The 25,549-nt window shown below is 41.3% G+C and overlaps 1 protein-coding gene and 1 long non-coding RNA gene across 4 annotated transcripts in view; both read left to right on the top strand.

Moving 5' to 3' along the window:
* The window catches only part of LOC132494916 (uncharacterized), a 118,164-nt gene extending 116,021 nt beyond the window's left edge, over positions 1 to 2,143 (top strand). For all 3 annotated transcript variants that reach the window (XR_009533181.1, XR_009533179.1, XR_009533180.1), the window contains one exon: positions 1,756 to 2,143. This is a non-coding gene — a long non-coding RNA (uncharacterized LOC132494916). The remainder of the gene's footprint in view (positions 1 to 1,755) is intronic.
* Positions 2,144 to 22,978: 20,835 nt separating this feature from the next.
* The window catches only part of NFE2L2 (NFE2 like bZIP transcription factor 2), a 36,334-nt gene continuing 33,763 nt past the window's right edge, over positions 22,979 to 25,549 (top strand). The window contains exon 1 of the mRNA XM_060107087.1: positions 22,979 to 23,198. Coding sequence (XP_059963070.1) covers positions 23,154 to 23,198 — 45 coding nt within the window. The 5' untranslated portion in view covers positions 22,979 to 23,153. The remainder of the gene's footprint in view (positions 23,199 to 25,549) is intronic.

Below are 25,549 nucleotides of genomic sequence, written 5' to 3'. Positions count from 1 at the left end.
AACCTAATGTATCTTTTAAGCCCCTGCTCTCTCTTGGAAGGTGTCAGCAATGAGTCCCATCATTTTAGTATCTCTCTGCCTTCGAGGGCATGTCTGGGTTTGGGGCAGGACATGGCGGGGGTGCAGGGGTTAGTGCCAAGGTACTGGGGGATCCATGTGTTCCTCAAGTCAGCTCTTTGAGAAGGCACCAACCCAGATGACTACAGTTCCTTCTAATCTCCCCACTGACAGTGATGCATCTGTGCCTCTTCCTGCCCACACGGCCCATGTGTGTCCAGCAGCTCCACATGTGGCTACTTTGGGGCCACTCCAGGGTCTGGGAAGCTTCGTAGGCCCACACCCCGCAGCCATTCTTCTCTCCAAGCTTGTGCCTTTCCGAGGAAGGAGGGGAGGGGAGGAGGGAAGGACCCACCCAGGCCTTTGCTCTCTCATTTTTCATCCATCTCTCCTCCCACCCCAGTGAAGGGAAGTGTTTCCTCATCTTTCAGGGAAAACCCACTCTCCCCAAACCTTTTCCCTCCGAATAACTTTGGCTATACTCCAAATCCTCTCCAGTCCTCTGAGGGCATTTATCACACAAAACGCAACTCAGAGAAGTTTCTCGTCCTTGTTTTGCTTTTTATCCTGTCACATCATTCCCCTACCTTGAGGCAATGAAACAAGGGCCTGCTGTCCAAGGCATGGAGGTGGGGACGGGGAATACCGAGAAAAAAACCATTTCTCCATCACATGTGTATCACATGTAACTTCAGCAGGTCCGGGTGAAGTGAAGTCTCTGTGCCATTTTCCTGCAACTAACAGTGAGGGGAAGAGGCAGTGATGGAAGTTGTTATATTTGGGAACTAGCAGGTTAGACCCCTTCCTGCCTGATTGGTCTTTAAATGTACACTTCCCCCTCCTCCACCTTGTCCCCTATGGCTCCACCCACAAAGGATTGATCTGACAATCTTGGTGATCAAGTTTTCACTTAAGAACTGAGGACCTGGTCTTCTCAGAGGAAAACCCACAGCTGGGAAAGCCTGTCTATAGATGATTCCCTAGTCTTCTAAATGTGGAAAAGGGGATTTGTTTCTCTGTGTGTTTAAATGTTTATCACTTCCCCTACCTCAGTTATGAGCACGCACCATAGAGGTAATCTGTTCCCAGGAGGACATGTTATTGTACGGTACATACACAGTGATGATGGGAAAAGGAAGCATTAAGATGGTTTAAGTGGAAAGATCACTTGTAAGAGCTGCAGAAGTCAAACCAACTGACTGGCAAAGAAATGCTGCCTTAAAGCAAAGCATCATGTAAAAAAAAATCTGACTTGTACCAAATCCTATTTGCAAAGTGGATTTTAGAGTCATTTCAAAACACACTAGGCTTTCAAAAGATGTTTGCTTTAGAGTGCAACTGGCCTCTGGTCAAAAACTGAAGTTTCGGTAATGCACAGTAGCAATTATTGTATAATTACTGGCCACAAAATACCAGGTGCCCAACCAAGCCTTTTCTACCCCTTTAAGAGAGCCACGCCAAGCAAAAATGCCCTGCCTAGCCATACCCAGAAGTTCCAAAGCTCAGCCTTTGTCACCAGGAAGGACAAAGGAATTAATTCACAGAGCAAAGCCATTATAAGGCACAACCAGGTGTTCTGTTGTAAACACCTTTTGTTAATACATGTTGAGAGCTGAGCTTTCTCACATTTAAAGGAGGCCTGCTCGAGAGAGAATTTAAACCAAGCCAGGCCCAAGGTTGATTTCTTTTCTTTTTTAGATGTGTGACATCATAACTATGGGATCTACAGAGCAGGGAAGCACTGGCTTTGGAATCCAAAGTCTCCCCCAGCTATCCTTTGACCTAAGGATTGTAGTGTTCCCTGTTCTTGTGTGAACAGATTGCTTTAGCATCAAGGGAATGAACTCGAAGAGAACAGACAAAACGCAGGAGTGTTACAGGGAAGAAACATATTAAGAGATCTAAAGATGCACTTCCTCATTATTTGTAAGGAAGCTATTTCCTAGATTCCTGGAGCTATAAAAAGCCAAGTGAATTTGCTTAAGTTAATGAATTTTATTGAATTCTGATGATAATACCACAGCAAAATGTTTTATTTCCTCTCTTTATTGCTTCCTGTTAGTTACTGAGAGAAGAAATCCAGTGTAACTTTTTTGTACTCTGATAATGATGAGGCTATCTCATTTGTTTTGCATATGCTTCCCAATGTGTGTGTTTGTGTGCCTATATAATTAAATTGTGAAGATGGATGCGTGTGTGTCGTTGCTACAAACACAGATGTAAGGCTAAAGGTGGGATCCAGTTTTGTTACAGCAAAACCCCATCATAAAAGCCCTTTGCCAGGTATTGGAACTGATTGTTCTGGACTGAGAGGAAAGGCTAAATCTTCAGTTCTCAGAATGACCTGAAAAATCTGTGGTATGAACCTTATTCTTCTTTCCTAACCCTGGGATTAGAATGAAGGTCCACATTCAGCTAAGATGACCAATCTGCTTTGGTTTGTCAGTGTCACATGTCCCAGAAACAGTCTGGGTCCCCCTGGGTTCGGCTGATGGACCCCGAGTTCTTCTTCACCAGTAGCGGCAGAGGCTGAGGTAGCGGCAGCGGTAGAGTGGTCATCACTGAGCAGGGGGTGTGAGCCAGGGGCTATCTGAGCACCTCCCTGTCTTCTCTCTGCATCCCCTCAAGGTTGGTGCCGATCTGCATTTCACACATGAGGAAACCAAGGAAAAGAGATAAGTTATTAACCTGAGCCATGTGGAATTCCTGTTTTTGCAGGTCAGAAAAGTCTAATATCAGCAAGTTCATATGATTCAACCTAATATTTGCCCAGTTAGTAGGTTGTGATTCCAGAGTTTGAGCTCTTACCTACCCCCAAAAATGGTAGCTGCATATCTGTATTTCAGATGGCAGGCTGGGGCTCTGAGCAAATGCATTCAAAAGTAAATAAACAGTGCTATCAGTAGATGACTTCCTTTCTTCTCCAGTCTGAGGTTTCAACTACTGACTTTATTCACGTCATAGTGTGAAAGTTGGCTGGAGCCAGACAAGACTGCCCTGCCTGTGGCTATTGTTCTTGCTGTGAAGCTGAAACCAGCCCATCAAACCAGCTCTGTCAGGCTGGCTGCCTCCCAACCTGCCTGCCTAAATGTCTCTTCCTCTCAGGATGGCACAGAGGCATACACCCCATCTCCCCAGCTGAACTACCACCGCTGGAACCTCTCACCTATGACCACTCTCAACTTCCCCTGTTAACACACTGATGATTAGTTTATCATCAGATTACGTGAGCTCGGGGCTTGGATTAAGTGAATTTGGTTTGGAGCTGACGGGTAAGGTCAAGAGCGTGAGGGTGAATCATAGACTATTAGATGCAGCAGGAACGTTAGAAGCTTTATTGGCCGATCCCAGCATTTTACAGCCATAGAAACTGATATACAGATGCCAAAGCTTTGGTGTCTTGATTGTGGAATGACCGCATTTTGCCCGGGACCGAAGGGTTCCCTGGAGTGTGGGACTTGCAGTGCTCAAACTGGGAAAGTCCTGGACAAACCAGGACGAGTTGACCACTCTGCTTGCTTGGGAGCCCCAAACTCTTCTGATTCTCTGGGCAAGTCAGATTTGCGCAAGCCCTGACAGCAAAGGCCCCACGGCCGCTTGGTACAGCTCAAAAACCCCAGGTGGAGAAATGACAGCAACACAAACTTAACGGCACAGCTTAACCCCGGCTCGCTCCCCTGAACGGTCAGTATCCAGGCATGAACTTGGATGCCACATGGAAACAGCCATGTGAAGTAAGGTTGGGTCTGCCTCATGGCTGACTGAACTCTTAGCCTCTTGGGCCAACTGCATTTGGGAAAGCCGGGTGGTTTGAGTCAGTCTCAGAAAATAAGGCTGCGGTCTGCTTTATTGACTTCATAGAGCGGGCCACTGGGTCTGCCTCAGCCATGCAGTTCGCAGAGCCTGCGAGGAGAGGGCCGCTCTATCTTGTCTGTGCTCCATGTGGCTGCATGGAGGGTGGAATGGAGAAGTGGTCAGGCAGGGAGAAGGGTCAGCAGGGTGCCCCGTGCTACCATCGCTTCCTCTTTCACAAGTTTTGTCATTCAGAGGTTTTGAATCCTGCAGTAGGCAGTTATTCTTGGCTAACTTTGGACTTTTTCCTTAAATGTCAAGCATCTAATTTTTAAATATTTCTTGGTTTTACTTCTCCTCCTGGCCTATTTTGCCCCCAGCCCTTGGTTGCTTGGTAGCTGTTTCCTTCACCAGGCCTCCTGCTTTCTGGTCTGCTGGGATGCAGCCTCTAGCTCATGCCCTGCACCTGGGGATGAGTGTGTGGGGATGAGACGAGAAGGAAAGGGGGAAGCAAGAAAGGAATAATGCAAGGATCCCAGTCAGGCAAAATTGTCAGATGGTACACGTTCGCTTCAACATTCTCTTTCCTGTGGGCATTCCCTGAAGCTATGCCTGGACACCCTTGCCCCCGTCCCTATTCCTACACACACCCACTGAGATCTACTTTTTTCATGCCCCACACTTGTTCTCGACCACCACTGAAATGTCTTTCTTAGTGCTGAAATAACACTTACAAATTTACTGATCAGAAAAACTCGTCACTGTTAATGGGAGTTGAAGTCAGAGGCCAAGGCCTCAAAAGTGAATCCTAACTATGACCTGTATAATTAATACCCCTCTCAGGTTGTCTTAACACTTTAGTGACCCTGATGCCAGTGGAGGGATTTTGAAATTGGGGGAGGGGATGGGAAGCATAGTGAAGGATTATTTGTGATAAGGGTTGCCAGATTTAGTGGAGAAAAATTGGGCACCCAGTTGAGTCTGAATTTCACATAAAAAAATATGTTTTTTATAATTTAGTATAAGGATGTCCCTTGTAATATTCGTGATATACCAAAAATTATTCATTGTTTATCTGAGATTCAAATTTAACTGGGCGTCTTGTATTTTATCTGGCAACCCTCTGACCCACAATGTCTCCCGAATATGCAGCCTTTGCAGCAGGAGGTCGGGATTGCTTCAGAATTTGGAACGGTTTCCAGATGTCTGGCAGAAGGGAAGCAAATCCATCAGAGAGGGCATCATGTGGTACAGTCAGGTGAAATCTCTGCCCCCAGTGCCAGGCCTGCTGATGTGCGGGGGCATGTGAGGTAGGCCTGAACGGAATACCCCTGGAGCCTGGCCAAGGTGCTGGTAGAAAGAGCATGTTCTGCTGGGTCCTTCCCAGAAGATACAGTGTCTGGTTCCGGTGCTGACAACTGACCCATCTAATATCCATCACCCTAGAGCATTATTTTTAGATCTGGGGAAGGAGTGGCAAGGTTTTAAAAATAAGGTACTAGATATAGAGGGAAACTACATTCAAGAAGCGCAATCCTGACTAGGAAATGCAATCCCTGGGCCTGCTAACATTAGACCTAGAAAAGGTTAGTACCAGCAGCTTTCTGTGTAAAAATGCCTAAGACTGAGACCCAACACTTTTCTTTTACTTTTTTAATAAACAAAGGTAATGCTACTAGCTTCAAGAGAATTGCTTTAGCCACCTATAATAATCTTTTTGTTTTCAATTAATGAAGAGAGTGAAATTAATCTTTCGTTTTCTTTTTGTTTTGTTATCTGTTTTTGGCTTCTGTATGGGATATTCCCTGTCTGCTCTTCCAGATCTACCCGCTATCCTTCTTCTCTACCCTGCTCTGTGCTCTGGGAAGCTGACCCTTAGGACTCCCTTCGTTTCTGTCTTCTGTTAGGACCAGCCAACGGGAGACATCAGCAAGAGATTGGACGTTGGAAGACAGTTAGATCAGAAGGATAACTTTATTGTAGTTGGCATTTATTCAAATGCTCATGGTTTCAACAACTTGATAAAAAGCACTCAAAATAGGAACAGATGAATACTTCTTTAACGTGATAAAATACATCTATATCATCCCCCCAAACCAGCATGCTGCTTGACAGGGAAATGCTAGAGGCAGGAATAAAACAGGAGTGCTTTGCTATCACCATTATTAGTTAAAATTTTACTGAAGATACTAGCAATCATAATCAGACATGATAAAGACTTCAAGTATAAAAATGGGAAAGGAAGAAAAAATAGTCACTATGTACAGATGATAAGATTTTATCTCTATAAGCCCAAGAAAAATCACTATAAACAATAAGAAAGGGTTTGCAGGGCAGAAATATATACACAGATGTAGAGAACAAACGTATGGACACCAAGGGGGGAAAGTGGCGGGGGGTGGGTGGTGGTGGGATGAATTGGGAGATTGGAATTGACATGTATACACTAATATGTATAAAATAGATAACTAATAAGAACCTGCTGTATAAAAAAATAAATAAAATTAAATTTAAAAATTCAAAAAAAACACAACAAAACAAAACCAAAAAAACAATGAGAGGGACTTCCCTCTCAGTCCAATGGTTAAGACTTCACCTTCCAATGCAGGGGGTGTGGGTTTGATCTCTGGTCAGGGAGCTAAGATCCCACATGCCTCACAGCCCAAAAAACCAGAACATAAAACAACAAATTCAATAAAGACTTTAAAAAAAAAAGGAATTCAGTAAATTAGAAGGATGCAAAATTAATGGATCTCATATATACACAAACAATAACCTATTAGAAGATAGAAGGATGAAGGATCTTATTTAAAGTAGCAACGAGAAAGAGAAAATACCTAGGAATAAATTTAACAACTATGCACAAGCCCTATATGTAGAAAACTTAAAAGGAAAAAAAGAAGACCCAAAATAGATTTTAACAGGTAGAAGATATAACTGGATAGGAAAATTAAAAATTGTTAAAATGTCACTTATCTCAAAGTTAATTTAAAATTTTAACACAATTCCAATAAAAATACTGAATATTTTCCTTTTGAAGTTGACAAGATAATCCTCAAATTTATATTGGAGACGGGTAGAATAGCCAGGAAAATTCTGAAAAGAAGAGAAATACGTACATCTGTGTGTGAGAAAAGGTAGTATGGTTAGCCTTGCCAGATATTAAAACACATTATAGAGCCTCAGTAATTAAAACAATGTGGGACTAGTCCATAAATGAACATACAGATGAATGGAACCAATGAGAATGTTCTGATAACAGACCCAAGTAGGTAAAGGAATTAATATATGATAAAGGTGACATTGTGGGGCTTCCCTGGTAGCGCAGTTGTTAAGAATCTGCCTGCCATTGCAGGGGACATGGGTTTAAGCCCTGGTCCGGGAAGATCCCACATGCCGCGGAGCAACTAAGCCCTTGCACCACAACTACTGAGCCCACGTGCCTAGAGCCCGTACTCTGCAACAAGAAAAGCCACCACTATGAGAAACCTGCGCACCGCAACGAAGAGTAGTCCCCGCTCACCGCAGCTAGAAAAAGCCAGCGCGCAGCAATGAAACCCAATGCAGCCACAAAAAAAAAAGAAAGTGACATTGCAAATCATCAGAGAAAAGAGTAACTATTCAATAAATGGTGTTGGTATAACTGGATAGCCATCTGGAATAAAACTGGATCCATACTTCACACGGTATAATAAATTACAAAGAAATCATATATTTCAATGTAAAAAAATACTAAAATTACTAGAAGAAAATTATGGAAGAATTTCTTTATAACCTTGGAAGGTCTTTATAAATGTGACTCAAAATCCAAAAGCCATTTGAAAATTGATAAATTCAGTTATGTAAAAATGAAAAAATATCTGTGTGGTGATATATATATATATGGTGATATATATAGATAGATCTGTATAGGTCTATATAGATCTATATAGATATATAGATATAATTAAACTAAAAAGATAAATGACAAACCAGGAAAAAGTATTTTCAACTCATATTACAAAGTACAAATATCCCTTATATATTGATACAAAGCACTACTAGAAATAAATAAGACCGAAAAAAAAATTTTTTTGACAACTCAATAGAAAAATGGGCAATGGAAATGAATAAACAACTAAAGAGTTCTGGTGTGGGGTGGGGGGAGTTTTGTCATGCCAACAAGCTAGCTATCCTACAATTCAACTCAGTTCTGACACTATCTACCCAGAGATACCATTAGATCCCACAGGTTAAGGGTTCAGTTCAAGACTGCCCACCCTCCACTTCAAAGATCAGTAGCAAGTCCAGGTTGTCACTTGTACTTCTAAAGAAGGGCTATAGATTGGAGTTTCCAATGATGCCCCTCTTTGGTTTTGATTCATTTGCTAAAGCGGCTTACAGAATTCAGAGAAATGTTTTACTTACTGGATTACCGGTTTATTATAAAAGTATATAACTCAGGAACGGCCAGATGGAAGAGATGCATAGGGTAAGGTATGGGGAAAGGTTAAGGAGCTTCCAAACCCTCTCTGGGCTCGCTACTCTCCCTAAATCTCCATGTGTCACCACCCCAAAAAGATCTCTGAACCTCTTCCTTTGGGTTTGTAAGGAGGCTTTGTTACACAGGCATAATTGATTAAATTATTGGCCTTTGGTGATTGAACTCAATCTCCAGCCCATCTCCCCTCTCTGGAGGTGGGGAGGTGGTGGTGGGGCTGAAAGTTCCAACCCTCTAATCACATCGTTGGCTCCCCTGTCAACCAGCCCTCAACCTTAGGTGCTTTCCAAAAATTAACATAACATGAGACACCTTTACTGCTCTCATCACTTAGGAAATTCCAAGGGTTTTAGGAGCTCTGTGCCAGAAAACCAAATATATATTTCTTATTATAAATCTCAATATCATAACAACTCATGGAAAATTTCATAAATATATGAAAAGATATTCACATAAGAAATGCAAATTAAAGCTATGCTGATAGATCATTTTTCACATATCAGATTTTCAAAAATCTAAAAGTTTGATTATCTTTATATGATTATAAATTGGAATAGGTCCATGGAGGTTAATTTGGCAAGATCAATCAATCTTATGAATGCACATACTCTTTGACCCAACAATCCCTTCTAATTGAATATATCCTATGAATAGATTTGACACATAAAATGACCTAGGTACAGGTTATTCATTAAAGCATTACTTGTAATAGCAAGGTTGGAAACAATCCAATGACCATCAATACAAAACCTGTGAAATAAATCATGATGCACTTATATATACTAATGGAATATTATGCAGCCATAAAAAGATAGAAATAAAAAAGGAAGATAGTGAGGATGTGCTCTATATTGTACCAACATGGGAAAATCTCCAAGCTATATTTAATGAAAAATGGAAGATGCATAACAGTATGCACTATCTATCTGCTACATTTTGTGTGATAAAAAGAAAAATATATATGTATAAGTATTTGCTTGTGTATACATAAACTACTCTGAAATAACATCCAAGAAACCAGTAACAGTGGATTGGGAGGAGATCTAATGAATGTGAGATAGGGAAGGAAGAGAGACTTTTACCTTTTATAGTTCTTAAATATTTGAGTTATGAGCATATGTTACTTATTCAAATATTAATATATAAATAGTGCTTGTTTAAAAAAATCAAACAATTAGAAATACATAAGGTAGGAAGTAAACATTCCCCTACTCCTAAACTTACCACTCAGAGAAAACCAGTGCCAACAATTTAGTCATTGAGAAGCAGGTAGGAAACTTTTTAAAAAGTATGTAGTAGGCAAGGAAAGCATTATTTTCTGAGTCCCTGAAATCATGCAGTTGTGACAGTGCCAAATCCACTTAGACCAAAGATAAGCAGCTGAGATCAGTATTGATCTCCTTCTGCAGGCTCACAGTGAGCCACTAGGCTTAAATAGCACATTCAATCCCATATGTAGAATCGGGACTCGAAAATATTTCTGAGTTAGGTAACAATGTAAAAGTGAATGGTAGGGGTCATTAGCTCTAATGGACTAAGTATTATGTGGTTTTGAAATTAAGACATTAACATTTCAGCAAATGAAAATGTTCATGCAGTCTTCAAATTCTTGGCAGTAGTGCCAGAGAATTCAGCCAGCAGTGGCTCCTAAATTACAAACATAAAGAGTTGCAGAGAGCACTAAGAATTATTCCTTATTTTCCACTGCCATTATTAAAAATTATTTAAAATATTTTCTATTCGGAATCTGACATTCCCTCATCACAATAAAGCAAACCTCATGTTACAGTCTCCCTCAAGATCATGTTCCTTTGACTCAGAAAATTCCTTGATGAGTAGAAAATGAATAAGTACCTATTAGCAAAAAACGTACAAAATGACACAGCCTCCCTATTACAACATAAATACCAAGGTCTTAGCCAAACCTCAGTTGATTTTTTTTTTTTTTAACGGTACTCAGGCCTCCCACCGTTGTGGCCTCTCCCATTGCAAAGCACAGGCTCTGGATGCGCAGGCTCAGCGGCCATGGCTCACGGGCCTAGCCGCTCCGTGGCATGTGGGATCTTCCCGGACCGGGACACGAACCCATGTCGCCTGCATCAGCAGGCGGACTCTCAACCACTGCGCCACCAGGGAAGCCCAGCAGTTGAGATTTTTAATGCATGTGCCCTAATACAACACAACAAAATAGTGTTTATACAATGCACTCTCTTTCCTGTTATCTTCTTATAAAAGCAGGGTGTTGATGTTGGAAGAAAATTTAGAAATCAACAACTCTATTCATGCAATCATTTATTCATTTAACAAATATTTATCAAGAGTCTCCCATATCAAGTTAAATAAAAAGCAATAGGGATAAAACAAAATAACAAAGTCTCTGGCCCTTGAGGAGCTTCTGTCTAAGCCAACCCCTTTATTTTCATTTTGAAGAATCTCTAGGTCTTCCAAGTTCAGACCAGTTGTTCTTTTCATTATGCCAAATATCAAGCATTTATGAGAAGAAGTAAACAATTTATATTTATGAATTGCAGTAGTCTATTATTACTTTAATGCTTTTCACATCCTAATTTTTTGGTTTGGGGTTATTTCAGAGGATCTAACTGCTTCATCTTCACAAGTAACTTTATATACATTATGCCAGTTAACCTCACAACAACCTTCATTTCACAAATGAGGAAATGGATTCAGTGAATAAATCAACTTTCCCAGGATCACACAGCTAGGAAGTAAACAAACTCAGATCTATCTGTCTCTAGTGCTTATATTCTCTCTGTCATAGTACCCAGCAGGATTTGTCAAAATATAGGCTAGAGAAAGTGTAATTTGTACTAATGCTTTCAGAACATATGATTGTTAAAGAAGATGTGGCATATATATATATATATATACAATGAAATACTACTCAGCCACAAAAAAGAATGAAATTTTGCCATTTGCAGCAACATGGATGGACTTGGAGGGTATTATGCTAAGTGAAATAAGTCAGAGCAAGACAAATACTGTATGATATCACTTATATGTAGAATCTGAAAAATACAACAAACTAGTGAATATAGCAAAATAAAAGGAAGTAGACTCACAGGTATAGAGAACAAACTAGTGGTTACCAGTGGGGAGAGGGAAGAGGGAGGGGCTAGATAGGGATAGGGGATTAGGTACAAACTATTATGTATAAAATAAGCTACAAGGTATATTGGACAGCATGAGGAACATAGCCAATATTTTATAACTATAATAACTATATTTATGGAGTATAACCTTTAAAAAGGTTGTGAATCACTATATTGTACACCTGTAACTTATATAATATTGTACATCATCTATCTTCAATTAAAAAAAAAAAGAGTAGGGCTTCCCTGGTGGCGCAGTGGTTAAGAATCCACCTGCCAGTGCAGGGGACATGGGTTCAAGCCCTGGTCCGGGAAGATCCCACATGCTGCGGAGCAACTAAGCCCATGCACCACAACTACTGAGCCTGCCCTCTCAAGCCCGAGAGCCACAACTACTGAGCCCACGTGCTACAACTACTGAAGCCTGTACGCCTAGAGCCCATGCTCCGCAAAAAAGAAGCCACCGCGATAAGCCCGTGCACTGCAACGAAGACTAGCCCCCACTCGCTGCAACTAGAGAAAGCCTGCAGACAGCAACGAAGACCCAATACAGCCAAAAATAAATAAATAAAATAAATAAATTTATTTAAAAAAAAGAGTACATGATTGTTATTTGATTGTTAAATCCTCTGCTGCTTCACAGAGAATTTCTTAGAGAAAAGCACTCTATAATGGTAAACACAATGTACTTCTGGGTACCTTAATGCCAGTTCATGAAGACCATGAAATTACACTGGGTCATTGTTAGTTTCGATCATTACAGTACTCTGCATTAAAATGATCAATGTTTAAATAAAGTTACTTTTTTCCCCATTATATTCCTTTACCTTTTTATCCTTGAACTTTCCTATAGCCTTATCTTTCAGTTTTTTGAACTTTTTGCTCTACATCTTTTGAATACCCATATCAAACTACTATATTTTTAACGATCCTACAATATTTTTATTTTATATTATTATTACGTTTATTAAGAGGTATCTGATTTTTCTTCTGTTAGCCACGTTGATGTCAATCTCTTCCTCATAACTACACTCCTCAACTTAAGCCTTCTGAAAAGTAAGAAATTCACTCTATAGTGAGTGACTATTGCAGTGGTCCCCAACCTTTTTGGCACCAGGGACTGGTTTCGTGGGAGACAATTTTTCTACGGACCAGGTGGGGGGATGGTTTCGGGATGATTCAAGCTCATTACATTTATTGTGCACTTTATTTCTATTATTATCACATTGTAATATATAATGAAATAAGTATACAACTCACCATAATGCTGACGGGAGGAGGAGCTCAGGCAGTAATGCGAGCAATAGGGAGCAGCTGTAAATACAGATGAAACTTTGCTCGCTTGCCTGGTGCTCACCTCCTGCTGTGCAGCCCAGTTCCTAACAGGCCATGGACTGGTATCAGTCCACGACCTGGGGGTTGGGGACCCCTGGACTAATGCATAACTCACTCAAAACAGAATAGAGACTATTGCAATCATGAAGGTGATCTGTAGTAAAAGAGAGAATTTTGATACAGTCCCATGATCGAATCTGACACTGATTGGCAGTTGGCTTTGAAGACCTTGGGCCATGGTATCAAACCATAAAATCTGAATCGTATTCCTTAGAGTGATGTTCTTCTTATCCACCTATGAGCCACTAGCCATCAAACACAGGTCTCTAGGGTCCCTTATAATTTCTCTTTTATGTATTTACAGATTTAGATCAGTAATAGAGGGTTGGTAAGCAGCAATCAAGAAAGGAAAACAAATACATGGAAATCTTAAATTGAATTTCAATGTGAAAATTATGGCATGGCTTTATTATATCCCAGTAGCATAAAATGATGGTTCACCCTTCAAAGTATGTCATACACTTAAATGAGGTCCATGGCAAAAATTATAGTATAGCTCATAGTCCCTACACTGTTTAATTATTCACAAAGAATTGGGTGGTATCTTGGGACGAGCTTGGCTCAATGAAAAGAACAAAGGTTTTGGAATGAGTTAAACCTAGGATTTCAAGGAATTCCCTGGCAGTCCAGTGGTCAGAACTCCATGCTTCCTATGCTGGGGACACGGGTTTGACCTCTGGTAGGGGAGCTAAGTTCCCACATGCCGCGAGGAGCAGTCAAAAAATAAATAAGTAAAAATAACCTAGGATTTCACCTGAACTCTCCTGTGGAAACTTAACCAAGTTACTGAATCATGGAGCTGTGTGTCTCGGCCAAGTTACTGTACCAGATTGAGTTCAGATTTATCACCTGTAAAATGGTTGTTGTAAAGATTAATAATAACACATATAAGGTGTCTGGAAGTAGAGCCTCATACATAGTATGTCCTCAGTGCAAGTCTCACATGGGGCACCTCACAGTACACACAATGATTTTTTTATTAAATTGAATTGATTATAAGGAGATTAAATGTTAGTATTATACATCCTTCTTCCTGGAGTGGACAATTGAAATTGAAAGGACATATTTCTTGCTGCTGACTATACAGTCTTACTTCCCCAAGAGACTAGAATGGGCAAACTTTAGCAAAAAATGTCTCTGTAATGTTCCTTTAAGGAGAAGTCTATAGTGTGCAGAAAAACTTCCTCTATTTTATAAATCAGTATTGTCACAAAATATTTATTTGGTGTTTAGGACCGCTTTTTTTTTTAAAAAAAATAATGAAACTGCAGTGCCTTTTCAGGATGGTTAATAGATGATTTTAACCAATTTGGTTAAAATTGTTCATGGTAACAACTAGGGTTTCAAAAGGAGAGGAGTCAAGGGGGAAAAAGAAACCGATAATACTTGTTGCTTCTCAGGGCAGTTCAGGAGCCACGAGTGCGTCCATCAATGCGTGGTGAGGGGAAGAAATTCTCAGGCACCAGGTGAAAGTAAAATCTTAGTATTCTGTAGCTTATTTTTTTAATAACTCAAATTTGCATTAAGGTGCATATTCTATATTTTCTGGATTTTTAATGCCATTTAAATCAATAGTTAATGATATTTTCTTACCATAACTCTTTGATTTATCTGACAGCAAAGTTACTAACAATGAAGCATACTGTAGGGATGTATCCCTTCCTCTCAGTCAACATATAAAAAACATTATATTACACATTAAAATTGCTGTGCCATGTAAAGATAGTCAGCATCTTTAGTCATTAGGAGATGTGAATTAAATGAAAAATATAACCACAGTGATATATACATATATATATTAGAATGACTATACCAAGTAGTCTTGGAAAGGATGTGGAGGAACTGAAACTGTTTGCTGGTGGGACTGTAAAATGGTATAAACACTTACAAAAAGGCCTGGCAGATTCTTATAAAGTTAATCATACTCTTACCATATGACCCAGCTCTTCTACTGCTAGATATTTACCCAAAAGAAATGAAATGTATATCCATACAAAGACTTATACATGAAGGCTTAGTAACTTAAAAAATGGAAACAACCCAATATCTATCAACATGTGAATGGATAAACAAATTGTGCTATATCCCCACGATGAATACTACTCTACAATAAAAAGGAATTAGCTATTGTTACATGCAACAACATATATGAATCTCAATTATGCAGTGAAAGAAGCCAGATTAAAAAAAGAGTACATATTGTCTCATTCCATTTATAATATTCTAGAACATGCAAACTAATTAATAGTTACAGAAAGTAGATCAGTGGTTGCCTGGGGATATGGGTTGGCAGACAGGGAGAAGCAGGAGTTAAATGAGGCACATTTGGGGGCTGATAGATGGGTTCATGATCTTGATTGTGTTGATGGCTTCACATATATATATCAAAACTTATCAAATTGTATATTTAAATATATGCCATTTTTTACATGTCAATTATACCTCAATAAAGCTGTTTTACAAAAATCATTGTGTCAATTTTCTTTAAAACTGAAGAGACAACTGTGACCGTCTGCCGTTACGTTCGGTAGATTGACTGTCGGCCCCTTCTGTGGCATTCACCACTTCTTGGCTATGGTCAATTGTAATGTTTTATTACAGGACTATAAGGACTTTGAGAGCAGGATCCAAGTTTAACTCATCTTGGTCTTCCCTCTAATGCCCAGCATGGTACACTTCATCAACTGTTATTTTTTAAATGAGTGAATTACTTGGATAAGTTTTGGCAAAACATTTCAGAAAACATTTCTTCCCAAATTCCCTAATTAACCCTTTACATTTTTTTTTAAACATCCATGGGAGACAGCAAATCTTCATGCTTAAGAACTTTAAATCCAGAGTGACCTGCTCAGCTACTTGCTAACTGCTTGAGCATAGATAAAATTAGCTAGCCTCTCTAAGCCTCATTTTCCTCATTTCTAAAGGGGGTAATAATATACCTATGTCATTGGTTTCCTGAGAGAATTAAATGGAGTAATCCATATAAAGTGCATGGCCCATAGTCAAAACTCAAAAAGGCAAGTGAATTTGTACATTTACCATCATAGACTTTTGAAAGTTTATGAACTCCAAAGACTGAAATAATCTATTTTTCACCAGGAGAAAGAAAATGTGATGAACTAGTACCTGAATCTTATGAGGAGAGACAGCTCTAAACTGACATTAAAGTTACCTGCATGTTAGGCTTTTTAGAAGCATACAACCAGAGAAATTTAATGCATTGGAAGAAGTACAAGGGTTACAACAGCTTATAGTCTTGTTCTTAGACCTTTTCATTAAAACAGAAATATTAAAACCTTGTCATTAGGTGGAGAGGCTGAAGTTGCAAATAGCCCATTTAGTTTCTCCTTACACTTCACTTTGAGGTTCTTAAATGTAGAAATCCTGTTCTCATATTTGTTTGCAAGCTTTCTCTCTAGTGAAAAAGACTTTATCATTCCGTCTATGGGGAACTAATTGAACGAAATGTGGAAAAACGTAATCTTCAGGGAGCTCGGCTGTGAGTACTCTCAGTAAATACAGCACAGCCAAGGGACTCTGCAGAGGCCTGACCTAGAGTAGACAGAGCCTGGGCTTTAGATCCAGCCAGTTTCAGATAAAATAATTTTCTTGAGCTATGAGCAACTCATTTCATTGTTTTGCAGTCTTTTGATTTATAATATTGGGCCTAGTCACATCGCCATGATTTGTAGGGAATGTTTATAAAATATATGAAATAATTATTATCATTAATAAACTGGGTTATTAAATCTCTTCCAAAAATAAGGTGCTGACGTGTAAATAAAATTTATACCTGATGCTTTAGGTCTGGCCCAGTGCTAGACATGCCTTCAAAAGTCCAAATCAATTTGTTGTGCTGGAAGAACATAATACCAGGAGTCAGGAAATGTTATTCTACGCCTGGCTCTGCCAAAAGCTAGTTCTGTGATCATGTTTAACCACTTCACCCCTCAATTTCCTCAAATGTAAAAGTAGAGAGTTGGACTAGATAAGGGAGGGAAAACACCTGATACTATAATCATTCCTATCTGTCTGTGCCCATGGCAGACACTGTTAATCAATCACTGAAACTTTTCTACCAAACTAGGAAGCTGCTTCTAAATTCTTCTCAGCAAATCATTGTAGGCAGTCACTACCAATCAACCGGAGTTAGCAAGCAAAGTAAAACTGACTTGCCATCTTTGGGCCAGAAGATCTCTAAAGGTTCTTTTAATTCCAGTATTACTCAAAGGTCAAAATGAGAGTCTGTGCCAGAAAGAAATATGTTGGCAAATCTTACTTCCCTTTTTCACATTCTAGCCTCTGAATGTTAAAGGCTTTGCAAGGCCTGTCCATGAGGATGCTCTGCTATTCTGTCATTGCATTTTGCTTTTGTTTGTCCAAAATGAAAACAGTTTAGTGGATTTTCCCCCTAATTCTGAAAATGCATACTGTAAAAATTTGAACAATGCAGAAAAGTACAAAGATGAAAGTGAAAAGTGTCTGATATTCAACATCCATTATTAATATTTGGTAACCGGTCTTAGAGACACAGCTCTAGGTGTAAGTGTTTTTCTGTACTCTGTTTAACGTCCCCATACAGCAACATTCTGTATGAGCAACTTTGCATATCACTCGGAAGCTATGGTTCTTAGTCTCTATGTACTCATAAAATTCCATCTTTATCTGGGGGTTCCTATTCTGCTGAGTGAAACTTTGCAAATATAGCAGCAGATTCAAAGAGCAAAGGGTCTTTAGACCCTTACCATCACCCACTCTTAAAGATGTGGTCAAGTTCTCCAGGTTCCACTATAGTAAATACAGAATGGAAAGATTGGTAAGGCTTGTGGTTAAAATTCAATCTGAAAATGAGATGGACCCAGTGTCTTGGGAGAAAAGCAGGTGTTCCTCCCTTACCCCTACACCCCACTGCCACTTTTTTTTTTTCGCTTATTACTATAAAAGTAATATATGTTTATTTAGGAAAATACAGGCAGGCAAAAGTGAGAAAAATAAAAATCATCAGTAATCTAACTAATCGGAATAATGTGGTTAATGTTTTGGAGTGTATATGTTCAGGCTTTTTATTCCTATGCGTATAGTTTTACGTAGGTATCAACATACATAATTAAAAAGCACTCTTTTAAACTTCTGGGTTTTTCTCTTTACTCACTGCATTGCAGTTCCTGTAGAGCACTGTTTCTACTATGAGCAGGAAACTATACGAGTTAAAACTGGCTTTGGTGATATACAACTCTTTCATTTCATTTCAGAGCAAAATGCATTGAAATGTTAATTTCTGTGAATTTGAGGTGATTTGGGTAAGGTACCTTCTATGTTATTTTCATTAAGACCTAAGATTCTATTTAATTGCAATTAAGATGACTTCCCTGATTTAGAATTAAATTTGGTTGGAAGTAGGCAATTCAAATATGGCAAAACCTTAAGATGTTACCTAAAAATCAACATAATTTTATATTTCCTTGCCTGATTTTTTTTTTTTTTTTCGGTACGCGGGCCTCTCACTGTTGTGGCCTCTCCCGTTGCGGAGCACAGGCTCTGAACGCGCAGGCTCCGCGGCATGTGGGATCTTCCCGGACCGGCGTACGAACCCGTGTCCCCTGCATCGGCAGGCAGACTCTCAACCACTGCGCCACCAGGGAAGCCCTTGCCTGATTTTTTTGAACACATGAATTAAAATATATTCCAATTGGAAAAGGAATAAAAGTGAATAATAGTCTAACAAATTAAATTTAATCTTTCTTTTTGAAGACACATATGACAAAATTTGAGAAAATATCAAAAGAATATTTCAGGGGTTTCCCTGGTGGCACAGTGGTTGAGAGTCCGCCTGCCGATGCAGGGGACCCGGGTTCGTGCCCCGGTCCGGGAAGATCCCACATGCCGCGGAGCGGCTGGGCCCGTGAGCCATGGCCGCGGAGCCTGCGCGTCCGGAGCCTGTGCTCCGCAGCGGGAGAGGCCACAACAGTGAGAGGACCGCGTACCGCAAAAAAAAAAAAAAAAAAAAGAATATCTCATATTTCTTTAGATTAGTGGGCTAGATGAATACTTCTTTCTCCAGTTATATTTCAAAGTCAACAAACCTAAGCTAGAGGTATTTAATATATATTTTAAATGTTTGAGGGATTCCTTTCTAAACCAGCATCTCTGAGGTCTTTGGAACAGATGACAGTAATATGAAATTCTTCTGATACTTCTATTTTTAAATACATCTCTTCAGTATAGCTGTTCTCAGTTGCTAACAATAATTTCCTGTCAAATGTAAAATGCTGCATGTAAAATATTTTTCAAATTTAAAATGGTTATGGATAAGCAATCAATGTGCATTTTCATTTGTAAAAAGGAAGAGGAAGTAATTACCAAGCAAAGCAATCTTAGAGCAAGATGAGCCTTAAAAGTTTACTTAGTGCATCCCTTTTAGAGCTAAGAACACTGATGTCAGAGGGGGTGATTCTTTTCAAAGTAACACAGAGCAACTGGATGTTGACCCCCGAGTCCATGCAACCTCTTTCACTACTTATGCCACTACTCCCAGGAAGTGAAAATCATATTCATCCCCATTCAACATCTAGAATGCCAAGCATAGCATAAAGTATTTACCAACCTAGCTGTTGTGGCCAACAGATGCCAAAGAACTTAACATCTAATTGGAAAAGTAACAAATAGAATAGACAGGAAATGGTAAGTGATACAGGGCACCAAAAATAGTAGAAGATCATTTCCAGTGGGGAAGGATAGGGACATCTTTATAGAGAATGGTTTATTTGAATCAGGTCTTTAAGTGGGCATGAGATTGCAGGAGAAAGAGTGAAAGGAGGACTTTTGGATGGGAAACCTACATTAACAAACATATAGAGGTAGGAAATTATATAGTTGGAAAAAAATGAAAAGACTAATTTGACCAGGGCATATGATTTGCATAGAGGATGTGGTGATAAAATTAAGAAAGATAGTTGGAGCTCAGTGGTTCTTGTGCATTACAACTTTTTAAGGATTGTAGACAGGTAATTTTTATAATATGAAGGAAAATTTTGTTTGTGTATTTCTGTGGGGTTTTTTTTATATATTGTGGCATCCAGGTAGCAAGATGTAACTTTATGAACCTACTAAAATTGGTCCACATGAACTTTTGAACTGAAGATTTTTAAAGTTTCTAATGATTCTTGATGTCAAATTTGTGGTATTCCTGACATTTATAAATAACTTTCTAAAACCTACAGAAGTAGTGAATTATGGTCCTAGTTTCACTCGAAGCTGTTAAACATTTGGAGTTCAACAGTAAAGTTTTTGTGGAAGAAAAGTGATAATTAAATGGCCAAGAAAATAAGTAATTAAAGTAGAATTTTAATTAAAAAAAAAGCTTAGGTGTAGACTTGGCATAGTGTCACTTCCAGCCTCCTTCTATAAGTTAAAGCAAGTCTCAAGGCCAGCCTTGCTGCAATGTGGGGGGACTACACAAGCACGTCAGTATCAGGAGGGGGGTTCACTGGGCGCCATCTGTGGAAACTAGCTACCCGATACGCTTAAATTGTAAGCTGGACAAATTTAGAATTTCAATGATAATTCTAAGGGAGTTTGGATATTTTCTGGCTCAAACATAGAGTATAATTAAAAGGAAGTGAAAAGAAGAGGGAAGAAGCCTCAAGGTGATGAAGGATTTTGAAATAGTAGGTAGTTCTTGGGCCTTGCAGATTTGGCAGATTAGATCACGGAGAAGAAGCTGAAATAAATGGGTCCCTGCATCACTATCCAAACTTTGTATACTTGGAAGGATTACCTGCTGATGCTTGTTTTTTATGAGAATTCTGGAGCAAAGTATTACAATTCTGCCCTATCTCAAGCATACATGGAAGGTTCTCTTTCTAAAGATGGCAAAGAACTCAGACAGCAATGGAAATGTACAAGGGTTAGTAGAAAGTAAAACTAGTTGAGAGAAAAAATAAAATAGCAAGGACAGCCTGGCAGTAAAAGAACTCCCACAGCACCAGGACAAGAGAGAAAAGCCAGCATTCTCCTGGAACTTCTCAATCCATAGTATCTGTGCCCTCATAGCAAAATATATAAATTTAGAGGGCAAGGCCTAGGTTCTCACATGAATATGATCTTACTTCAGAATTCTGCAAAGACCAGGAACCTCCTTGACGTGGGTGGTCTGAGACTGGGGTTCACTGTTCTTATGCTGAACCACCATACAACGCCAAACAGCTTTTCCTTAGCTGTTGCCTTTATTTTTCTTAAACATGTTCAGACTCTTATCATATTGTCCTCCTCCCTTTGAAAATACGTACTCTGCAGGTGCCTGAAATAATATACTCCCAGTAATTGCAGTTTTGCAAAAGTAGAGTTTATTTCATTCAGTCTAAACTCAATGGAAATTTGTTGCCTAACAAGGAAATACCAAACACTTTATAAACTCCTGGAGGGCAGCAACCATGTCGTATATGACTTTGTTATCTCCTGCCTCCTGGGCTCACTGTCTACATTCTTGGATGTACTAATTTTAATAAGTAACTTGAATTGTTAACAATATACTCTTGTGCCCTTCTTTGACGCAGAAATGTCATTTCATTTTGTCTTCGCATGTTTCATGTCAAGTTCATTGTAAATCATTTCTCCTGAGCTTGTTGTTAGCCTGCAGATCATTTTGTAGGCTTTTCACGTAACAGCTGAGTTTAATTCAAGTTGAAGAAACTTACTTCATTTACAAGCAATTAATTTGGGCTTCACTTACCTTAAGGAATATTCGAACATGTAAATTTACAGATAAATCCTGGGAGTGTCAAATTATGCAACCAAGAGAAATTAAGTTCTTTGCAGCTTTGGGGGCATTGGTCGGCTGTAGTCAGGCTTTTTTTTTTTTTTTTTTTTTTTTTTGTGGGGGGGCCGTCAGGTTTTTGAATGAAATAGTAAAACCGGTTCCAGGAACTGTCTACTTCACCTGGTTTTGCATAATTCCAAGAAGTTAGAAGCTGAAAACCAGGCTTGTTAAAGAGTTAGAAAGATTGCTATTGCATAAGAGAAAAAAGCAAAACCAAACCGTTTATCTATTCTCTTTTAAATCATAAGATTTCACAATATTCCTGTTTTCAAGTACTTGAAGTTTTCTCTGGGCAATGATTAATTTTTAAATAATTGTTTTTAATGTAGAACGTAATACATACTCATCGTAGATTTAAAACATAAAGTAACAAAGAGAAAGATAAAAATCATTCATGATCCTACAACCATTAATATTTTGAGGAACGACTTTTAATTTTTTTTCTAGGTACATGTTTTCACAAAACGGGTCCACACTACAGTTTTATAACTTGGTCTTTTGGATTTTTATTTTAAAAATTATATTGTGAGTACGTGAAAAGAAAACTTCTGAGGATTATGACATGTAGTAGCATCGCACGGTGTTAGAGGACGCCATCTGTGGTGTGGCGTGTACGGTCTGGCGGGAAAAGAACGCTCCGGGTGGGCAACATCGACCACTCTCCGAGCAAAAGAGACTTCATTTGTCCTCGGCGACTAGAGCCTGACGAGAGTGCAAGGCGTGGGAGTAAGTGGAGGGCGTTCAGGGTGATTGCGAGCACGAACTCCCCGCGCGGTCCTCATTTCCCCCGGGCAAGTCCCACTGCCCCAAGCCCCGGAGGGGAGCCGGGGAGAGAGGGCGGCGCGCGGTGCGCTCGGCCTGGGTCCCAGCCTCCGGCCCCCGCCCCCGGGGCTGGCGCCACTCTCGGGCGGTGGGGTGAGATAAAACGGGGCAAGGTTCTGCAAGTCCAAATCAGGGAAGCGCAGCTCCGATACCAGCGCCTTTACGGGGTCTCCAGGCGTGTTTGTTCCAACTGTTTAAACTTTCAAAGCACCCGCACCCCAGCGACCTTCGGCAAACAATTCTTAATCCCGCGGGCGGAGAGCGTTGGCTGTATTTGCGAGGAGGGTAAATTGAGAGCGGGGGACCGGGGGCCTAAGGCGGCCCTCCTCCCGGCAACCCGCCCGCGGCCTCCCACTGCTACCCCCTCCCGCGGCCCTTTCCCGCCCCAGGACCGCCAGCTTCTTGCGTCAGCCGGAGCGGGGGTGGGGGATTTTCGGAAGCTCAGCCCGCGAGGCCGGCGGGGGAAGGAAGGGCTTGGGCTCTTGCCCCGCCCTCGGGGGTCGGGAGGCGGAGCCGGGCAAGAGCCCGGCCGGCGAGTCGGGCCGAGTCGCGGAGAGGCTAGTTCCTAGGATCCTAGAGAAGCCGCCGCCGCCGCCAGTACCGCCCTGTCCGCACCGCGCCTCGGCAGCCGGGACAGGGCCGCCGTCGGGGAGCCTCAGAGCACCGTCCCTAGCTCAGTATGATGGACTTGGAGCTGCCGCCGCCGGGACTGCCGTCCCAGCAGGTGGTGCCAGGACGGGGGCGGGGGCGCGAGGGAGCCGCGGCCGGGGAGGGACAGCCGCAGCTGGCCTCTCTTCCCGTCTGTGGCCTGAGCCGGGACTGCTGCGGCCGCGCGCACACCAGAGCCGCTGCGCTTGCGCTGGGGCCGGGGAAGGGGAGCTGGGACCAGAGGGCTTGCGAGGGGTGTGGGGATGCGGCCGGGTGGTGGGACTGACAGCGCGCCCGCAGCCCCCGAGGGAGACTGTGTTGGGGTTGGGGGGCTACGCCCTCGCGCGTGGGGCGAAGGGCGTCTCTAACCACGCCCCGGGCCGCTGGAGCCCCGGCCGGGCCCCCTCCCGAATTTGAGCGGCCCGGAGGCAGCGGGGCAGGAGGGGGCGGACGCTGGCGGTCTGAGCCGGCGCGGACCGGCCCTTCCGGGGCTTTGCGGCTCCCCAGCCTCGGAACCGGCAAAAATGTGCCTAGTCACGGGGCCGCTCTCGGGGGAACTGAGGTCTCCTTTGGGCTGGGAGCCGGAGTCCCTCCTCTGCCGCTGCCCCTCGGCCCATGACCTCCGCGAGCGCGGGCTGCGGCGCCCTCACTCCGCTGGGCCGTCTGAGGGTGCTCCTGTGCAAACTAATCGATCGGTCCATCCATGGGATCTCCCTTAGGCAGCTTGACGAGAATGCCCAGTCCCCAGGGTGGGGGCGGGAGGAGGTCATAAAGTGCCCAGCGCGCTAGGCTGCCCCGACGTACAGCGACCGAACCCCGCCCCGCGCGCCCCCTCGCGCCCCCTGGAGCCGAGGGAAAGGTTCAGGCTCGGAGACCGGGAGTTGTCCCCGTGCAACACGCCGGGAAGTGGCGGCGGGGCAGTGGACTCTGAGGTCAGAGGCGGCTGCGCCCCCTGCCTCTCGATCCCGGCGTGGTGCCTCCCGGGGGGCGAGCGTGGCCTCGGCCGCCGTAACAGTGGTCGGTTGGCTGTCACGGCGGCCCTCAGTTGGCCCTTTCCTGCTTTATAGCGTGCAAACCTTGCGGCGCTGGGGCCAAGGGAAAAGTTGGAGCTGTTGATCTGTTGCGCAATTGTTATTTTCCCCCGGGCGGCTTTGTTTTTGGATTTAGCGTTTCGGAATTGTAATTCCAAAATGTGTAAGGCAGGATATTCTGTTCTGTGCTGTTAAGGGTAAGAGTTTCGAGTGTAGATTAGAATTTCTGTTGTTTTTAGACTGTTACTAAATTTTGTTCTTTCGTATATTGATTCTCCCTTGGGTGCTTTCTTTAGTTTTCCTTTTCTGTTTGAGAATTTGCCTCGATTTCTTATTTTGTTGCTTCATTTGCGAGGGTAGAGGGTGGGACAGCTGTGTTTCATAAGGCTTTGCTAACAGCTTCTGTAAATTATCACAAATGTGAAAACAAGTTTCTGTATATACTTTGTAGGGACTTTTTAAAAGGAGTTGATATTTTTATTTCCAATTTTTTTTGTGTGTGTGAATGGGTTCTTTGGAAAAATATTTGGTTCAAGGAAATGTGTAACTTAATAGGAATGGTAAATACATTTATGCTCTGAAACGTCACGTTTTAGACTAATCCTGAAGATCTAAAGTAAGGTTTTGAGTTATTGACAATGTATTAATTGTGATTTTTTTCTTTAAAGCTGTTTGTCTTGAACTTTCCCCTAGTAATGATTAGGATTGGATTCCTCCTCCCCACTAGTACGAAGAAGTACATTGTGCTTTCCGATTTAGCTGCTGTTCAAGACTAATCCCTATAGCCATTACTTTATTACTCTGTATGACCCAGAGACATATAATGCTAATAGACTTTAGTTTTCCTAGATTCAGGAATGTAGCCTAGAGTGTTATTAAATTTTTTTTCTCTCTTTACTATGTGATTTAAGATTCCATCTATACTGCTTTCTCTTTTAAATATGAATTTTCCAATTATGTTTGTTAAGGTAACTGCTTTTCCACCTTTTGTAATCAGACATCAGTTTGCATATTTGAAGACTATAAAAAAATGGAAAAAAATTTAGAATCAATTTCATGCCTATAACTATGATTCATATTAAATCTTTGTAGTCCAGAAAGCTTTGAAGAGTTAAAAGTGGATACTAACCTTTTGTCAAAGAAACACCAGGTGTGAAGTGGTACTGGGATACAGTTTTTCACCCTCTGTGCGGAGGAGGTGTTGATGAATAGCAGTAAAGAGAGTTTTATATTCTTTATTTCCAGTAGCTGGAAGGAACCATCCATTACTCTTTTCAAGGGTGTCTTGGAGAAAGTATTTTTGTATATGAGGGATGAAGTTGATCTTGGACTAGACCAATGAGATAACTTTTAAAGAAAAATAGGACAGGTTTCTCATCTCCTGAATGAATGTTGA

This window comes from Mesoplodon densirostris, chromosome 8 (assembly GCF_025265405.1).
Source record: "Mesoplodon densirostris isolate mMesDen1 chromosome 8, mMesDen1 primary haplotype, whole genome shotgun sequence".
In the NCBI taxonomy this organism is placed as follows: domain Eukaryota; kingdom Metazoa; phylum Chordata; class Mammalia; order Artiodactyla; family Ziphiidae; genus Mesoplodon; species Mesoplodon densirostris.
This window is presented reverse-complemented; position numbering and strand designations above follow the sequence as displayed.